The sequence below is a fragment of the Crocodylus siamensis genome, chromosome 4 (assembly GCF_052110815.1).
Source record: "Crocodylus siamensis isolate JL-2025a chromosome 4, ASM5211081v1, whole genome shotgun sequence".
Lineage (NCBI taxonomy): Eukaryota > Metazoa > Chordata > Crocodylia > Crocodylidae > Crocodylus > Crocodylus siamensis.
The window spans coordinates 88,240,200-88,255,748 of NC_143398.1; the positions used below are offsets into that span (position 1 = coordinate 88,240,200).

Consider the following 15,549-nt stretch of genomic DNA (forward strand, 5'->3'; position numbering starts at 1 on the left):
CAGGCTAATTATTTTATATAATTGAAACTATACTAAATTAGCTGGTTTATATACAGGTGTAAACCAATAGTTGAATGTATATTGATATATACGTGCACACACGTATATATTTTACATACCCAAAATTGTAAACTATGTGTAACAAATGTAAAAGATATAAACACTTTTTGTTAAGTGGTATAACATGTACACCAGGGTTTTTATTTTCAGTATTTCATTTGTTGTGACTTGGAGTGTCCCATGGACTTTGGTATTCAAGGTTAAACAGATCCTACTTAGAGACCAGTGTAGGAGAGCTGCTCAGACATATATATTAATGGCAGTTACTTTCTAGCGTGGTGTTTGCTGGTTGTTTGCGGCTGTTGGTCGGTGGTAACCAGTGACGAGAAAAGGAAAGATCTGCTTGGTGAAAAGAGCACTCCGCTCGGTAGGAGGCAGCAGAGGACGAACCCGCAGAGTTGACTACGCGGCTCCTGAGACTCAGGCGCCTTGTCTCCTCGGTGCTCCTGCGCGCCACGCATCTGCCTCCCGTCCGCGGAGATGAGCCCAGGGGAAAGGAGCTTTATTTCGCCTGAGTGAATCCCGCTGCCGCTCGCGAAAGCAGTTGGTCACTCCGCGGCCCGGGCGGCCCAGAGGCGGAGCAACAGAGCCCAGCCCCTGGGGAAACTGGATCCCGGGAGCTGGAACCAGCTTGAACCTCTTGGAAAAGAAGCTGCTGCTGCCGGACACCGAGCACAGGCTCAGAGACAAACAACACCGCCCCGCCACAGCAGCCACCTCACTGCGCTCCCGCGCAAGCGGCGGGAAACAGCAGCGACTAGATGGAGTAAAGGGCTGAAGGCAGGGGAGAGGGGAGGAGAAGCAGGGGACTATTTGATGTCCTCACAGTCACGCGGCGTGAACCGCCAGTCCCTGTGGGCCGCCCGCGGATGGCGGCCGGCGGTGAATGTGCACCCCGCACCCCATCGGGGGAGGGATCTGATGTTAAAAACACCCCCGAAGGGGAGTGTCCCGCTGGTCGTCGTCGCCGCTGCTGCTTTTCCGGGGCAAAGGACGACCAACGCATGAAGACATCACCGAGATGAGTGGACGGGGATTCTCCAGGTGCTCGGCGCTGCCGATGTCGTCGCGGTCGTTTTTTTAGTTGTTAAAAAAGGTTTAAAAGGGTAAAAGCCTAAAACCGCGAGGAGTAGGGGCCGCCATTGGGTAGGGCGACCAGCGCCTTAAAAAGGGGGCGCGTAGAGAAACCACATGGTGAGTCCGATGTTGCTGCCGCCGCCTGCAAACCCCGCCATTCAGAGGCGCGCAGAAACCACACCACCCCCTCCGCGTCCCGGCCGGGCCCTGTCGTCCGCAGTGTGCCCCGGGAGGCAGATCAGCGCCCGGGGACACTGGACACGCGTGTCTGGAGCATGCCGGGCGGCGCTGGAGCGGGGGTGCTGGACGCCGCTCTCGTCTTTCTCGGCGGCCCCAGCATTGCTGCTCGGCCTTAGCTCTCGGGCAGCGTGAGCCTCGCATCCCCGCCCACCGGGAGGGGACCGCAACCTCCCAGCTGTCACGCGCGAACAGGGCCGGGGCCATGACGGACTCGGGAGAGGAAACCGCGGGAGCAGGAACCCGCCCCTGTGCTTTCAAAGCGACCAACCGGGAGCGCGGGCGGGGCCCGGGCGGAGCCAGGGGGCAGGCAGAGCCCCGCCTCCTCGCCCCCCGCGCTAGTTCTCAATCAGGTCGGACCCCAGGCAATATATACCGCGCTTTTTGTCAGTTTTTACACACTGAACTGGGCAAGAGGTTTGGAATTATGTCTGGTCGTGGAAAAGGTGGTAAGGGGCTGGGGAAAGGCGGCGCCAAGCGCCACAGGAAGGTGCTGCGGGACAACATCCAGGGCATCACCAAGCCGGCCATCCGGCGCCTGGCTCGGCGCGGCGGCGTAAAGCGCATCTCCGGCCTCATTTACGAGGAGACCCGCGGGGTGCTCAAGGTCTTCCTGGAGAACGTGATCCGCGACGCCGTCACCTACACAGAGCACGCCAAGCGCAAAACCGTCACCGCCATGGACGTGGTCTACGCGCTCAAGCGCCAGGGCCGCACCCTCTATGGTTTCGGCGGTTAAATAAAGACTTATACAAAACAAGGAAGTAACCCAAAGGCTCTTTTCAGAGCCACCCACTTTGGCCCAAAAAGAGCTGTAACAGTTTAAGTTGGACAATAAGATGTTGGGGATGCGGGTTGTGTTTTTTATGTTATGCTAGCATATGGTTCCCTGTTTGTTTGCAGAACTGCAACTAAAGGCCTCAGAGCCCTTCAGTTAGGTACGTGGGTGAGGAGAAACAAACGCACGGAAAGCAGCAGGGGGTAGGTGGTATGATTGCGTGAAACGCATATATATATATAAACTTCTAGGAGCAACTGGAAAAGGGAAGCGAAGAGACGGACCCCAGAGCGGGAGCTTCTGCCGTCTCCTAGGGAAAGGTGGAAACGGCGAGTGCATTCGAGAAGCCTGCCCTTTGCGCTTACCTTCAATCCGCGCGGCACTCACTCCGGGGAAAGGGAAGGCGTGGTCTTCTACGGTTAAGACATTAGTGACAGTGATACTAAGACCCCTAAGTGAAACCGTCATCTTTCTCCAAAGCCTGCTGCTGCTATGCGTTGATGACTGGGCGCCAAATATTCCTCTTTCCCCCCGCCCCACCCCACCCCACCCCACCCCACCCCCGACCCATCTCCCCGTATCCAAGCGCTTTATAAACTGGTCCCGGCCACTGTTTGTGCTCACTCCCACCTCCGGAGCTTAGAGATAGTCACGCCCTTTCTCGACTGCGTGTGTGGCTCTGAAAAGAGCCTTTGGGGGTTTTTCCTCATGCGGCAAATTTTGGCTTTTTTCCGCCGCTGGGCTTACTTGGCTTTAGCCTTGTGGCTCTCGGTCTTCTTGGGCAGCAGCACGGCCTGGATGTTGGGCAGGACGCCGCCCTGCGCGATCGTCACTTTGCCCAGCAGCTTGTTGAGCTCCTCGTCGTTGCGGATGGCCAGCTGCAGGTGGCGGGGGATGATGCGCGTCTTCTTGTTGTCCCGCGCCGCGTTGCCCGCCAGCTCCAGGATCTCGGCCGTCAGGTACTCCAGCACGGCCGCCAGGTAGACCGGGGCCCCGGCTCCGACCCGTTCCGCATAGTTGCCTTTGCGCAAGAGACGATGAACGCGGCCCACCGGGAACTGCAGCCCAGCCCGCGAGGAGCGAGACTTGGCCTTGGCCCGCGCTTTCCCGCCTTGTTTGCCGCGGCCTGACATCCTGCTACAAGCTTTACTCAGACTCACTTAAAAGAAATAAAAACAAAGCAGAATGCTCGCCCCTCCCATGCTCCCGCTCTTATATTCCTTCTGTGCGGCAGCAGAAGCGATTGCTCATAGGCTGAGACATCAGTGCTTTTTAAATGAGCCAATAGGAAGACGGATCTAGGTCTGGCCAATGCCGGCGCTTGGAATTCGGAGACAAAGCGTCCTGTGCTCGCTCAGGGGTATTGGCTGTAGCCACGTTGGTCTTAGGCCATAAACAGACAAGGTTTTGGGTAAATCCGGTATCTTTTATTAGACAAACTCAAGGTAGTAAGTACAGTGTAAATATCAGTATAGTGGCATATGTCTGTGTGTTTAAAATCAGGAATTACTTGCAGTGCTCAAGCACAACATTTTTTATTTTTTTAAGGATAAGTAAATATATTAGTGGCTTTTTATGTTGTCATTCGTTTGTCGGTATTGGATAGTTACTCAGCCAGGGACTTGAGTGGGGATCCATATCCCGTTTCTTAAAAAGCAAAACTTTAAAACTGCTTTTTACCCCTGTGCTGGGGTGGGGGGGTTGAAAAAGTAAGGAGATAATGGAGATTCCTAAATAATTAATTGAACTACTTTATATGGAATCAAAAGAACTAAATGATGTGACGGGTTAATATACATACACATAATTCAGTTTGTATATGCTAGGACACCTGTAAAAGTATCTCTTCTAGGGCTAAAGTGCAAAAAAATATAAGATGAGGTTCTCTAATAGAGTATGCTCAAAAAAACCCCTTACTTGTCTGTTTTAAACTAATTGGGAGATGTAAAAAACATTCAAAGCCTCTAAATTTGAGGGGAAGGGCGGGGCCTGAAGGAGTAGTCGGATCTGACTCCTTTGTGTTCAAGGCGGGAATTCTGCTTTCAAATTATCCAATGAGAGTGAACAATTTAATGTCGGCCAATCATAATGAAGGGTATAGCTTTAACTAACCCCAGAATGAGAAGCGTGCTGGCAGTGCCGGTCGGTGTGTTGACAGCGGAAGTATATGCCTTCAGAGCATAACTTCCCAAGGAGATCTTGCAGGGGCGATGAAGGAGGGACCGGGCAGGCCCTGCAGCCTCTTCCTGCATTCCGATCTATTTTGAGCAGATTCATTTTGGTATTGGGTGGTGGAACCGGAGAGTGCTCCATCCACTCCATGCATTGACCTGGTATTGCACTGCTTCCAGGATCGGTGCAAAAAATTAAAAAAAAAAAAATGCCTTCAGAGTATAGCCGCAGGAAGCAGACAGCATGCAATATATGAATGAAAAGTTGCCTTGAATATTACTGGGCCTCACTGGGACTCAGTCTCCCACTAATGGTTCAAATATGAGATTGAGCAAGGGGTTCACAAGAGAGAGACCCTTCCCCCAAAATCATATATACAGGCAGTCCTCAGACTTACAACACAATTGGTTTCTGAAAATGGCATATTAAGTCAAAACGTTGTAACTCGGAACCAATTTTCTCATACGAAACAATGTTATAAACTAGTTAAGGATCTTCTGGAAGAGTTGGATGTTTTCAAATCTGCAGGCCCTGATGCCCTCCACCTATGGGTGTTGAGAGCTGGCACAGGTCATTGCTGTGCCCTTGGCCCAGCTGTACAAGTGATCATGGTCCATGGGCCAGGTGCCCTGAGATTGGAAACTAGCTAAAGTGGTCCCCGTTTTAGAAAGGGAGAAAGAAGAAACGATTGGCCTATAAACCTCACTTCGGTCTTGGGGAAGATCCTTGAAAAAATTATCCAGGATCACACCTGTGAGGGGCCAGCAAGGGAGATCATACCCAGGGGAAATCAACATGGGCTCATCAAAGGCACGTCCTGCCCGACCAACCTGATAGCCTTTTATGACTAGGTAACTAAATCCCTGGATGATGGTGTCGCCATGGACGTAGTCTTTCTGGACTCTCAACAAGACCTTTCACACTGTCTCTCACCCTATTCTCATTAATAAATTGAGCGACTGTGGCACTGATACCTACACAGTTGGATGGGTCAAAAATTGGCTGATGGGGCGCAGCCACAGAGTGATGGTGGACAGGTCTTACTCAACCTGGTGGGATGTGAATAGTGGGGTCCCCAAGGGCTTAGTCCTGGGGCCTACCCTGTTTAACAATTTCATCAGAATGAAGCTTGCAGTTAGGGTGTCTAGGGTACACAGGGAGGGTAAAAACTTCAACAACAATTTAATTGACCTTGAAAACAGGAATAACTTGACATGGCTGTGGGCTGATAGGCCAGCAGCAAAGAATCTATATATATATTATATGTGTGTGTGTGTTTGTGTGTATAAACAGTTGCGACAATAAGAGGATTGAATAACAGAAAATAAATTAAAACCAATAGTCAAAGAGGTAATTAAACCAGTTTGAATCAAAGAAGTACAAATAGAACAAATAGAGGGAAATGCACTGAACATCAGCTAATAGAAATGTAACGTTAAGATGCAGGTAGTGGTTTTCTTGTCCTCTCCTGCCTTTTCTTGCCTGAGAGATGCAAGAAGGTACAGGCATGGGGTGAGAAGGGATTGCTTCTCCCAGGTTTATGGTCTTCTGCATCTCCTGAAGTGGACTGTTGAGTACTTGGAGTAGTGTGATTCGAGCCTGCACAGCAACCTAGTGTGCATGTGCATACATGGGAATGAGACTTTGTTCCTGACAATGCCTGCAGGGGTGGATCCAAGAAGGGTGCACTTGTGCAGTTTCACCCTGCTGTGATTTCTGCTCTACCCAAAGTGTATAACCAACTGTCTGGCAGTGACAGCAAAATTTCTATTCAGGCAGCAGAGACTTCATGGCTCAGTGAAATCTACTCGATTCCTTCTTTATTCCACACATGCTAATGAACCCCTCTCCTTTTTAATGATAGTGAAGTTCCACTAACAAAGCTAGGCTTTTTTTGCAACCCTGCTGTCCATTAGCTGCTCCTGGTAATGTAGCTCCTATTTCACAGACTGCTTTTTTAATTCCAATAACATTTTATTTGTCTTAGCATGACTCTTAAACTGAATGCATTTTAGTAAATACTGTTGGTCACTTTTTACCTAGAGAAAATCTGTTTTATGTAGTGATGCACCTCACCATGTGCACTCCCCTTCCAAAATCCTCGAACTGCCCATGGATGCTTGGGTCTTAGTGTTCATGTGTGTTGAGCACCACTGGGAACAATAATTCAAAGTCCCTCTCCCACTCTGCAGTTTCCCTTTCCAAAACACATGCTCTTACCATCTGTTCTCCCTTCCTATTTGTGCTTCTTTCACTGCACCATTTGTTTTTCTAATTCACTGCCTCTTCTCTACATTTCTTACCACATGTGCCCACAGGGTGCATTTACACGTGACACTATGTCGCCATAGCAATGCGCAATGACAGTGTAGCATTTGCAGGCAAAAATCGTGATGCTGCAGCTATGTCGCTGTAGTGACATGTTCCACTGTAGCGTGTTGCTACAGTGGCATAATCCCTACAAGTAATCATGTGCAGCACGCATGGTGCAGTACAGGCTGGTACCGCACCATCATTTAGTACTTCTAAAAGGAAGTACTAAATGACTGCACAGTAAAAACGGCTCCATAGCAGCACATGTAGACGTGCCCACTGTGTACTTCCTTCAGGTTGTTTTGCCTTGTCCTCAGGGTCAAGGATAGACCATCAGGTCTGTGAGTGCTTTCAGGAGAATACAGACAGATCATTCATTCTGGCTGGAATGAAATAGTTGGGGACGGTCCTGCTTTGTGCAGGGGGGTTGGCCTAGATGACCTCCTGAGGTCCCTTCCAACCTTAATTTTTCAGTGATTCTATGATTCATTCATTATGTCTTCTTCGCCGTTAGTTTCTTTTATTATTGTTAAGAATGGACACCCTCCCCCCTGCCCACCATGACTTCTGTGGTACAGGGCCACACTTTGCATCTGTCCTCTGTTATGTATGAATTTTAAGCCCAGCAGGCCGGGAGGAACTAATGAACAACTTGAGCTTTAACTCCTCAAAGATTTCACTGAAGGACAGTAACAGAGGAAGCACTCCACATAGTCCACTAAATTGACACCTTTATCCCAAAATAGCTAGCACAAAACGGTATTGAAAGTCACAGCATAGAAGGGTTTTATTTTTCCTTACAGTAGAAGGTTTTTAATTTTCAGTAGCCAGTGGTTTACCTATCAGTGATACAGTAGTTTTAGTGTGTGTATATTAGGATGGCAGGAGGGCTCTCTTTTCCCAATCACAAATTAAGTCTGTTTATCGGACTGTGCAATCCCTGCGGGATGTATACATCTTGGGAGGTCATGACTAGAAAAAGAGGTAACAATTGAGTCTAGTGGCGATGTGGGCCCCAAAGAAGCTTTTTGAAAATATAATGACTAGAGGTGTGCAAAGCTTCGGACCGTGCTTTGGATTTGGAAAAGATTCTGAAGATTCGGATCCTGAATCAGCATGTCAGAATCAAAGTGCTGGCTGCTTTGGGCTTTCTGAATCAAGTTCGTGAAAGGTGAAATCTACCGCGTGAGGAAAAACCCAAAAGGCTCTTTTCATAGCCACACACAAGGCCGAGAAAGAGCTCGATTATCTTAAGCGCTGTGGGGTGGTGAGTGAACATCACACAAAGTCATGGCCGAGTAGCCAGAACCATTTAAGATATTTGAATAACAGGGGGTGGGCATTTTGTGGAACCCCCTTACCCAACCCAAAGCAGCAGGAGTGCTGACCATTGGCAGAATCTGGGACATGCTTTGGGGAACCGTTGAGGGTTACTTTGTACCCCCTATTATTGCCCCTTACCATGGCTATCCGTGCTTGCTTTTCCTTTCCCCGGAGAGTTGTGCGTTTGAATGCAACCTCTCCCCTTTCATCTCTATGCTGGTGTTTCTGCTCCTCCTTCCTTTATCCCTTCGCCGGTTCTAGTTTCCTCCACAGCTGCCCCCCACACCTTTGGCATACCTCAGGTACTTCAATGGTATCTTCATAATATGGACACATGTAAAGGAAACTCTAAAGAAATTTCACCAAGACCTTCAGAACTTCTCTATCAAGCTAACTCTAGAATACTTCATGCAGCAAATTGGTTTCCTAGACACCATCATGAAAGTGTGCAACAGGCACATCACTACAATGTTGTGTTGGAAACCACCTGACCATGACATGACCAGCATTCACCCTAAGCTTACTGCTATATCCATTATCTATAGTTAAACCCTGGGGAATTATTCAAATATGATCGTGCGCAATTATGTGCATAAAAGGAATAACTGTGCATAGTTGCATTATTTTTCATAATTTAACTGTGAGGGACTCTGTGCCTCCACGTCCATGACCTGGAGGCACAGAGCCATGGGGCTGGACTGCGAGGTAAGTGGGAAGGGGAGCTCCTGCCTGTGGGGGGAGGGGGAGCATGAGGCTTGTGAGGGAGTGTGTGGATAGGTGTGGGGTTTGTGGATGGCTATGGGCCACATGCCATCAGGCTGGGCGGATCAGCTCTGTACCTCCATGTGGGGCTTCCAGCACTCTAGTGGGCAGCCGCACATGGAGACATGGAGCCTGCCCAACCCGATGGCACTCAGCTCCCTCCTGCAGTGCCATGAGCCCCACGTGCTGGCATGGAGCCAGCCTAGTCTGGTGTGAAGGTGTGTGCCAGCAGGCTAAGCTGACTCCGTGCCAGTATGTGCAGGCCCTGGGACTCAGCCAGAGGTGCATGCAGCTGGGGGCTCTGCCTGTTGAGGCCATGAGCACCCTGAGGGCCCACCACCACTGGTGCTGAGCTGCCAGCGGTGGGGACTGTGCATCATGGTGGGGGGCCCAGACCCCTTCACAGCTCCCCCAGACACCCCACACCCACCCACCACCCCCACGTACTCCCATACTCACTTTCCCCACAAAACCCACCATACACACCCACACCCATACAAAGTACCTGCATATATTTCTAAAAAAGTTTCAAATCACGTTATATTTAGTTTAATTTGTAAAACATACATAGAAGTAATTGAGTTTTTCTGTGCATGATTTTTAATTTGCCTGTGCATAGTTTCCTGGGGTGTATATAGGCCAAGCTCTACCTGACAGCCGGATCTGCTCTGGTCCCACCGACTAGAATGAACAACTTAAAGATCTGGAGCAGGAATTTCTACAGTCACAGCCCAATACTAAGACTATAGCTACTCATCCACGGCTCTACCATGCTTTTCTTCTGCTTTCTGGTCCCTCTCCCATCTGCTCCATGCCACACAAAGAGGTTGCTTGTGCCTCACATGTGCTGCAATTGGGCCAGCCCTGCTTTATATATCCAGGGAGACTTTCTCTAGTATGTCACAGCAAACACTGACATGACATCTGTCCAAAAGTCTGCACCTATGGATACTCATACCCACCAGAGGGCAGTACAGGATTAGGAAGCCTCTTGCTCTGGAATGAGAAAGGGCTAAGGACACACAAATGCATTCCCACTCTGTATATGAAGCACGGAGCAATAAGCAATACTTAGCAATAATAAAAAGAAAGATATCTCCATATGCATTATTTTAATTGCTGGAAGAGGAAAGAAACGGGCACGCTCCACGTTACAGCGCCCGGCTCCCCTCGCTGCGCTCTCCCACCGCCCAGACTGGAGAGGAAGAAACGGATGTGTCAGGAAAGCCGATTGGTCAGGTTTCTTTCGGCGGGAAAATGCTTGAAATTCAAAACCGGGGATTCAAAGAGAAGGCAAAAATGACGCTATTCAGAAGTAACGTTTGGACGTGACTTTTCTTTGAAGCTGATCTTAGCGACAAAGAGACAGGTGCGGGATTCGCTGGTCATTGGCAAAAGGGGACTTCTTTGTGAAAGAAGAGTTTTAAGACGTACGAACATGAAATAGTTTTAAGGGTGAACGTATACTAATACAGAGAGTATTTTAGAATAATGAAGGAAAGCAATCTGCCTCCTGAGCTAAATACTGAACACTGCAGTTTAAAATGGCTGTTTAAGATCTCAAGCTATCGCTCGTCTCTTTAGGTTTCAAAGAGCAGTAAAGAAGAATAAAGATGCCTTTTCTGAGGGAGGGGTGCCCGTCTGTCTGAGAAAAGGAAAGGAAAGGGCTCGTATGCCTTTCCCCCGTCTGCGAAACCACAAACTAAACCCGAAAAGGAAGTTTGTTTTGTTTGGGGGGGGGGGGGGGAGCGGGAATCAAGCACATTCATGCTGGGATGCAACTGAAACTCCCTCCTGTGTCTGAGACTTTCTGTCTGTTATTGTTGTTCATTTCTTAAAGGTGGGGAATTATATCCAGGAGAAGTAATTGATTATTTTTGAAATAGCAATAGCAAAACAGCAAATCTCTAACATGGATGTGGGCTGCGTGGGAGAGTAGGAATATAGGTGCAAGGGAGCCGCGCGATCCTGGGCTGCCCTGTTCAAAAAACCCAGCAAAAGACCAAAGAGCGGGAAACTGGCCACTCTGAGGGCTTTTGCTTTGTCTCTAGTGAGGAGATTTCAAACTATCCAATAGTATTCGGCCTTTCACAACCAGCCAATCAGACAGGAAAAGCGGCTATAAATACCGCCTGTCTTCACTGTTTGCTGATTTTTTTTTGCAGTTGAGATCCGGTTTAACTCCAGCTCGCATCACCTTTTCTCCAACTATGGCCCGTACGAAGCAGACAGCGCGTAAGTCGACCGGCGGCAAAGCGCCCCGCAAGCAGCTGGCTACCAAGGCGGCCCGCAAGAGCGCGCCCGCCACGGGCGGCGTGAAGAAGCCGCACCGCTACCGGCCCGGCACCGTGGCGCTGCGCGAGATCCGGCGCTACCAGAAGTCGACAGAGCTGCTGATCCGCAAGCTGCCCTTCCAGCGCCTGGTGCGCGAGATCGCGCAGGACTTCAAGACAGACCTGCGCTTCCAGAGCTCGGCCGTCATGGCGCTGCAGGAGGCGAGCGAGGCCTACCTGGTGGGGCTCTTCGAGGACACCAACCTGTGCGCCATCCACGCCAAGCGCGTCACCATCATGCCCAAGGACATCCAGCTGGCCCGCCGCATCCGCGGAGAGAGGGCCTAGAGACTCTCACAAGGCTGCATTCATTCCCATAGCTGCCGAAAACAGAAAGGCTCTTTTCAGAGCCACCACATTCTCGATAAAATGAGTTGTTAAAACTGCGTTAACATTTAAAATAGGCGTCTCCTTGTTTGTGGCAGAAAGGGTTCGTAGTGCGGGGACCAGTGAATCCCAGCTAGGCAAGGCCGGGGAAAAAAAAAAGTATAAAACCTCGTAAAGCCCAATGTTGAATTACGTTCCTAAAATATCTTGAAGGCGCAATTAGAATTAACAGCACTTTCAGTGAAAACGTGGGTGGCTCTGAAAAGAACCTTTGTGATTGATGTAGTTAGTGTTTTTTTCATCTCCGTTTAACCCCCAAAGCCGTAAAGAGTACGGCCCTGGCGCTTAAGCGCGTAGACCACGTCCATGGCGGTGACGGTCTTGCGCTTGGCGTGCTCCGTGTAGGTGACGGCGTCGCGGATCACGTTCTCCAGGAAGACCTTGAGCACCCCGCGGGTCTCCTCGTAGATGAGGCCGGAGATGCGCTTCACGCCGCCGCGCCGAGCCAGGCGCCGGATGGCCGGCTTGGTGATGCCCTGGATGTTGTCCCGCAGCACCTTCCTGTGGCGCTTGGCGCCGCCTTTCCCCAGCCCCTTACCTCCTTTCCCACGACCAGACATTTTCCTAAAGTGTTTATTAGCTCAGTGTGTTGGGGGACTCTGGCGGACAGCGCGGTATATATTGCCTGCGGTCCGACCTCATTGAGAACTGAAGAAAGAAAAAAGGCGCGAGATTGGCGCTTCTCCCCTCCCCCACACTCCCTTGCCGCCTTGCCCTGTGAGCCCGAGGCGGCTCCGGCGCAGCGCCACCGCGGTTTGGTGAGGCGCGGGGGGGCATCATCCCCTCTCTCAGCCTCAGTCAGAAGGACTGATCTCCTCTTTTGAAGTTTTATACCCGCTAGGCAGCGCCGGCACCGCCCTCAGTACCGCTGCTCTTTTCCCGGCAGGGTGTACCTCTCCCCAAGATGCCCCTTAGCACAGAACAGGAGCCTTTTCGCGTGCACTGTGGGCGTGTCATACTCGTATTTTCCCTTCCCATCGTTGTGAACCCACTTGTGGCAGACACCGCCGAGTCTTCGGCGCAGGGGACGGGACGGGGACATCCTGTTGTGTTTCAAATAAGAAACTGCAGCAATATCTGGCCAACCGGTTTCACAGACACACCCTTCTCTCCCTCTTCTCTCTCTTTTCTCCCAAAGCACCCGCCCCTTTGCTCGCTGTCTTCTCCGCCATCTTGCAAACCTTAAACAAAGGAGCGCTGCCGGCAATCGGTCTGCTAGCTAGAGAATTCCCCGAAGCCAAATGTCGAGAGTATCCTCACAACCTTTCTATTTTCCAATTCCCTGTAAGATTTCTCGACTCCATATCTAAGGGTGCAAAAAGCTTCCTCAGAGACATCTTGTTTTAAAAAGCTACCACGGCACAGCACGGCACGCTTTGACTCCGAGTTCCAAGCGCCGTCATTGGCCAGACCTAAATCCGTCTCCCCATTGGCTCATGTGAAAAGCACCGATGTCTCAGCCTATCAGCAATCGCTTCTGCTGCCATGCAGAAGGAATATAAGAGTGGGAGAAGGGAGCCTTATTGTCGAAGTTTTTCTTGTGTAACCCTAAGCTTGTAGCAGAATGTCAGGCCGCGGCAAGCAGGGAGGGAAGGCGCGAGCCAAGGCCAAGTCGCGCTCCTCGAGGGCCGGGCTACAGTTCCCGGTGGGCCGCGTTCACCGTCTGCTGCGCAAGGGCCACTATGCGGAACGGGTCGGAGCCGGGGCCCCGGTCTACCTGGCGGCCGTGCTGGAGTACCTGACGGCCGAGATCCTGGAGCTGGCGGGCAACGCGGCGCGGGACAACAAGAAGACGCGCATCATCCCCCGCCACCTGCAGCTAGCCATCCGCAACGACGAGGAGCTCAACAAGCTGCTGGGCAAAGTGACGATCGCGCAGGGCGGCGTCCTGCCCAACATCCAGGCCGTGCTGCTGCCCAAGAAGACCGAGAGCCACAAGGCCAAGAGCAAGTAAACCTGGCGGCGAAAGGTGAAATTTGCCGCGTGAGGAAAATCCCCAAAGGCTCTTTTCAGAGCCACACATGTGGTCGAGAAAGAGCTCTATTATCTTAAGCACTGGGGGGTGGTGAGTGAGCATCATACAACATCGTGGCCAAGTACCAGACATTAAGAGGGTGGGCATTTTGTGGAACTCCTTATCCAACCCAACCCAACCCAAAGTAGCAGCAGTGCTGATCAACAGGAGAAGTCCGTTGTGGGAGCGTTGAGGGTTACTTTGTACCCCCTAGTATTTGCCCCGTACCATGGCTATCCGCGCTTTTTTTTCCCCCCGGAGAGCTGTGCGTTTGAACGTAACTTCTCCCTTCCAGTCTCTATGCCGGTGTTTCTGCTCCTTCTATCCCTCCACCGGTTCTAGCTTCGGAAACAACCTTGTACACAAGCTACTTCAACTAGACTAAGACTTGCCAGCAGACCACCAATTACTGTAATGAAATACAAACGTTAATTGATTCATAAAACAACTTAAAACAGCAAAACCGAAACATCTCTTTTTGTGCATAAGTGGGTGGCTCTGAAAAGAGCCTTTTGGTTTCTAGGAAGCGGTGCTATGGGAAGCCGCTCAGCCACCGAAGCCGTAGAGGGTGCGGCCTTGGCGCTTGAGCGCGTAGACCACGTCCATGGCGGTGACGGTCTTGCGCTTGGCGTGCTCCGTGTAGGTGACGGCATCGCGGATCACGTTCTCCAGAAAGACCTTGAGCACCCCGCGGGTCTCCTCGTAAATGAGGCCGGAGATGCGCTTCACGCCGCCGCGCCGAGCCAGGCGCCGGATGGCCGGCTTGGTGATGCCCTGGATGTTGTCCCGCAGCACCTTCCTGTGGCGCTTGGCGCCGCCTTTCCCCAGCCCCTTGCCTCCTTTGCCGCGACCCGACATGATTCCAAACCTCTTGCCTAGTTCAGTGCGTAAAAACTGACAAAAAGCGCGGTATATATTGCCTGGGGTCCGACCTGATTGAGAACTAGCGCGGGGGGCGAGGAGGCGGGGCTCTGCCTGCCCCCTGGCTCCGCCCGGGTCCCGCCCGCGCTCCCGGTTGGTCGCTTTGAAAGCACAGGGGCGGGTTCCTGCTCCCGCGGTTTCCTCTCCCGAGTCCGTCATGGCCCCGGCCCTGTTCGCGCGTGACAGCTGGGAGGTTGCGGTCCCCTCCCGGTGGGCGGGGATGCGAGGCTCACGCTGCCCGAGAGCTAAGGCCGAGCAGCAATGCTGGGGCCGCCGAGAAAGACGAGAGCGGCGTCCAGCACCCCCGCTCCAGCGCCGCCCGGCATGCTCCAGACACGCGTGTCCAGTGTCCCCGGGCGCTGATCTGCCTCCCGGGGCACACTGCGGACGACAGGGCCCGGCCGGGACGCGGAGGGGGTGGTGTGGTTTCTGCGCGCCTCTGAATGGCGGGGTTTGCAGGCGGCGGCAGCTGAAGCTGACCCATCAGGTTTTTCTACCCGCTACCTGCTTCTTCTCCCCACACCCCCATCAGCCCTTTCCTTTCCTAGTTAGTATGTGTGTATGGGGGTGATGTTTTTATTAGTTAACATTTTTGCCACCTCGATTACTATAACATCTAATTACCATAACCTGATGAAGGCCTCATAGTAGTAGGCAGTAAGAAAATAGCAAGAGACATATTAAATTGTAAACCTTTCTAAAATAAAGTCTAATGCAATACTGAATATGCAATACTTAGCTTAGAGCAGGGGGAGACCCCTTCATTTTTGCCCTTTCTCCCAGTACTGATAAAATGTGCAAAGAACAGTGCCAGTGGTTGCAAGCACTTCACTTTCAAAACACTTAAGAACACACATTTATCTACCCTTGGACCTAGTAGCATGGTGGCCAAATCAATTTGGACTGCTCTGTTTTCTCTGAAAAAAATCCTTCATAGTGTACTCTTTGGTCATGTCCAGATTAATGTGGCCAATGTGGTATGTGGCACCACAGACACGACTGTGGCACCACATAACCACATATTAAGCTGTTTTCTGCACTGTAAGGGAGTAGTGCAGAGGGGAAAGGATATCAAGGGGTCAAAAAAACTCACACACAAAAAAAACGCAGAGCGATGCATGCGGGGACAGCGTGTGCTGCTCAAAACCAGAGCCTGGCTGGCTGGAGCCACA

At 51.2% G+C, this 15,549-nt stretch overlaps 6 protein-coding genes across 6 annotated transcripts; 3 read left to right on the plus strand and 3 right to left on the minus strand.

Moving 5' to 3' along the window:
- Positions 1-68: 68 nt before the first annotated feature.
- On the plus strand, positions 69-2,665 carry LOC149865998 (histone H4-like). The gene has a single exon (XM_090042778.1). It carries the CDS (start codon positions 1,580-1,582, stop codon positions 2,111-2,113), a length of 534 nt encoding a protein of 177 aa, XP_089898904.1. The 5' UTR covers positions 69-1,579; the 3' UTR covers positions 2,114-2,665.
- A 68-nt stretch (positions 2,666-2,733) lies between these two features.
- Positions 2,734-3,366, minus strand: LOC149865999 (histone H2A-IV). Its single transcript, XM_090042779.1, has one exon. It carries the CDS (start codon positions 3,283-3,285, stop codon positions 2,896-2,898), a length of 390 nt encoding a protein of 129 aa, XP_089898905.1. The 5' UTR covers positions 3,286-3,366; the 3' UTR covers positions 2,734-2,895.
- Positions 3,367-10,547: 7,181 nt separating this feature from the next.
- LOC149866000 (histone H3) lies at positions 10,548-11,411 on the plus strand. Its single transcript, XM_090041037.1, has one exon. The coding sequence runs from the start codon at positions 10,933-10,935 to the stop codon at positions 11,341-11,343; it is 411 nt and encodes a 136-aa protein (XP_089897163.1). The 5' UTR covers positions 10,548-10,932; the 3' UTR covers positions 11,344-11,411.
- Positions 11,412-11,420: 9 nt separating this feature from the next.
- Positions 11,421-12,590, minus strand: LOC149866001 (histone H4). Its single transcript, XM_090041039.1, has one exon. It carries the CDS (start codon positions 12,000-12,002, stop codon positions 11,691-11,693), a length of 312 nt encoding a protein of 103 aa, XP_089897165.1. The 5' UTR covers positions 12,003-12,590; the 3' UTR covers positions 11,421-11,690.
- A 331-nt stretch (positions 12,591-12,921) lies between these two features.
- LOC149866002 (histone H2A type 2-C-like) lies at positions 12,922-13,753 on the plus strand. The gene has a single exon (XM_090041041.1). It carries the CDS (start codon positions 13,007-13,009, stop codon positions 13,394-13,396), a length of 390 nt encoding a protein of 129 aa, XP_089897167.1. The 5' UTR covers positions 12,922-13,006; the 3' UTR covers positions 13,397-13,753.
- A 112-nt stretch (positions 13,754-13,865) lies between these two features.
- LOC149866003 (histone H4-like) lies at positions 13,866-14,823 on the minus strand. The gene has a single exon (XM_090041040.1). The coding sequence runs from the start codon at positions 14,534-14,536 to the stop codon at positions 14,003-14,005; it is 534 nt and encodes a 177-aa protein (XP_089897166.1). The 5' UTR covers positions 14,537-14,823; the 3' UTR covers positions 13,866-14,002.
- Between the last annotated feature and the right edge of the window lie 726 nt (positions 14,824-15,549).

Coding starts and splice junctions, on each gene's coding strand:
- LOC149865998 (XM_090042778.1), top strand. CDS start 1,580: ATGACGGACTCGGGAGAGGAAACCGCGGGAGCAGGAACCCGCCCCTGT.
- LOC149865999 (XM_090042779.1), bottom strand. CDS start 3,285: ATGTCAGGCCGCGGCAAACAAGGCGGGAAAGCGCGGGCCAAGGCCAAG.
- LOC149866000 (XM_090041037.1), top strand. CDS start 10,933: ATGGCCCGTACGAAGCAGACAGCGCGTAAGTCGACCGGCGGCAAAGCG.
- LOC149866001 (XM_090041039.1), bottom strand. CDS start 12,002: ATGTCTGGTCGTGGGAAAGGAGGTAAGGGGCTGGGGAAAGGCGGCGCC.
- LOC149866002 (XM_090041041.1), top strand. CDS start 13,007: ATGTCAGGCCGCGGCAAGCAGGGAGGGAAGGCGCGAGCCAAGGCCAAG.
- LOC149866003 (XM_090041040.1), bottom strand. CDS start 14,536: ATGACGGACTCGGGAGAGGAAACCGCGGGAGCAGGAACCCGCCCCTGT.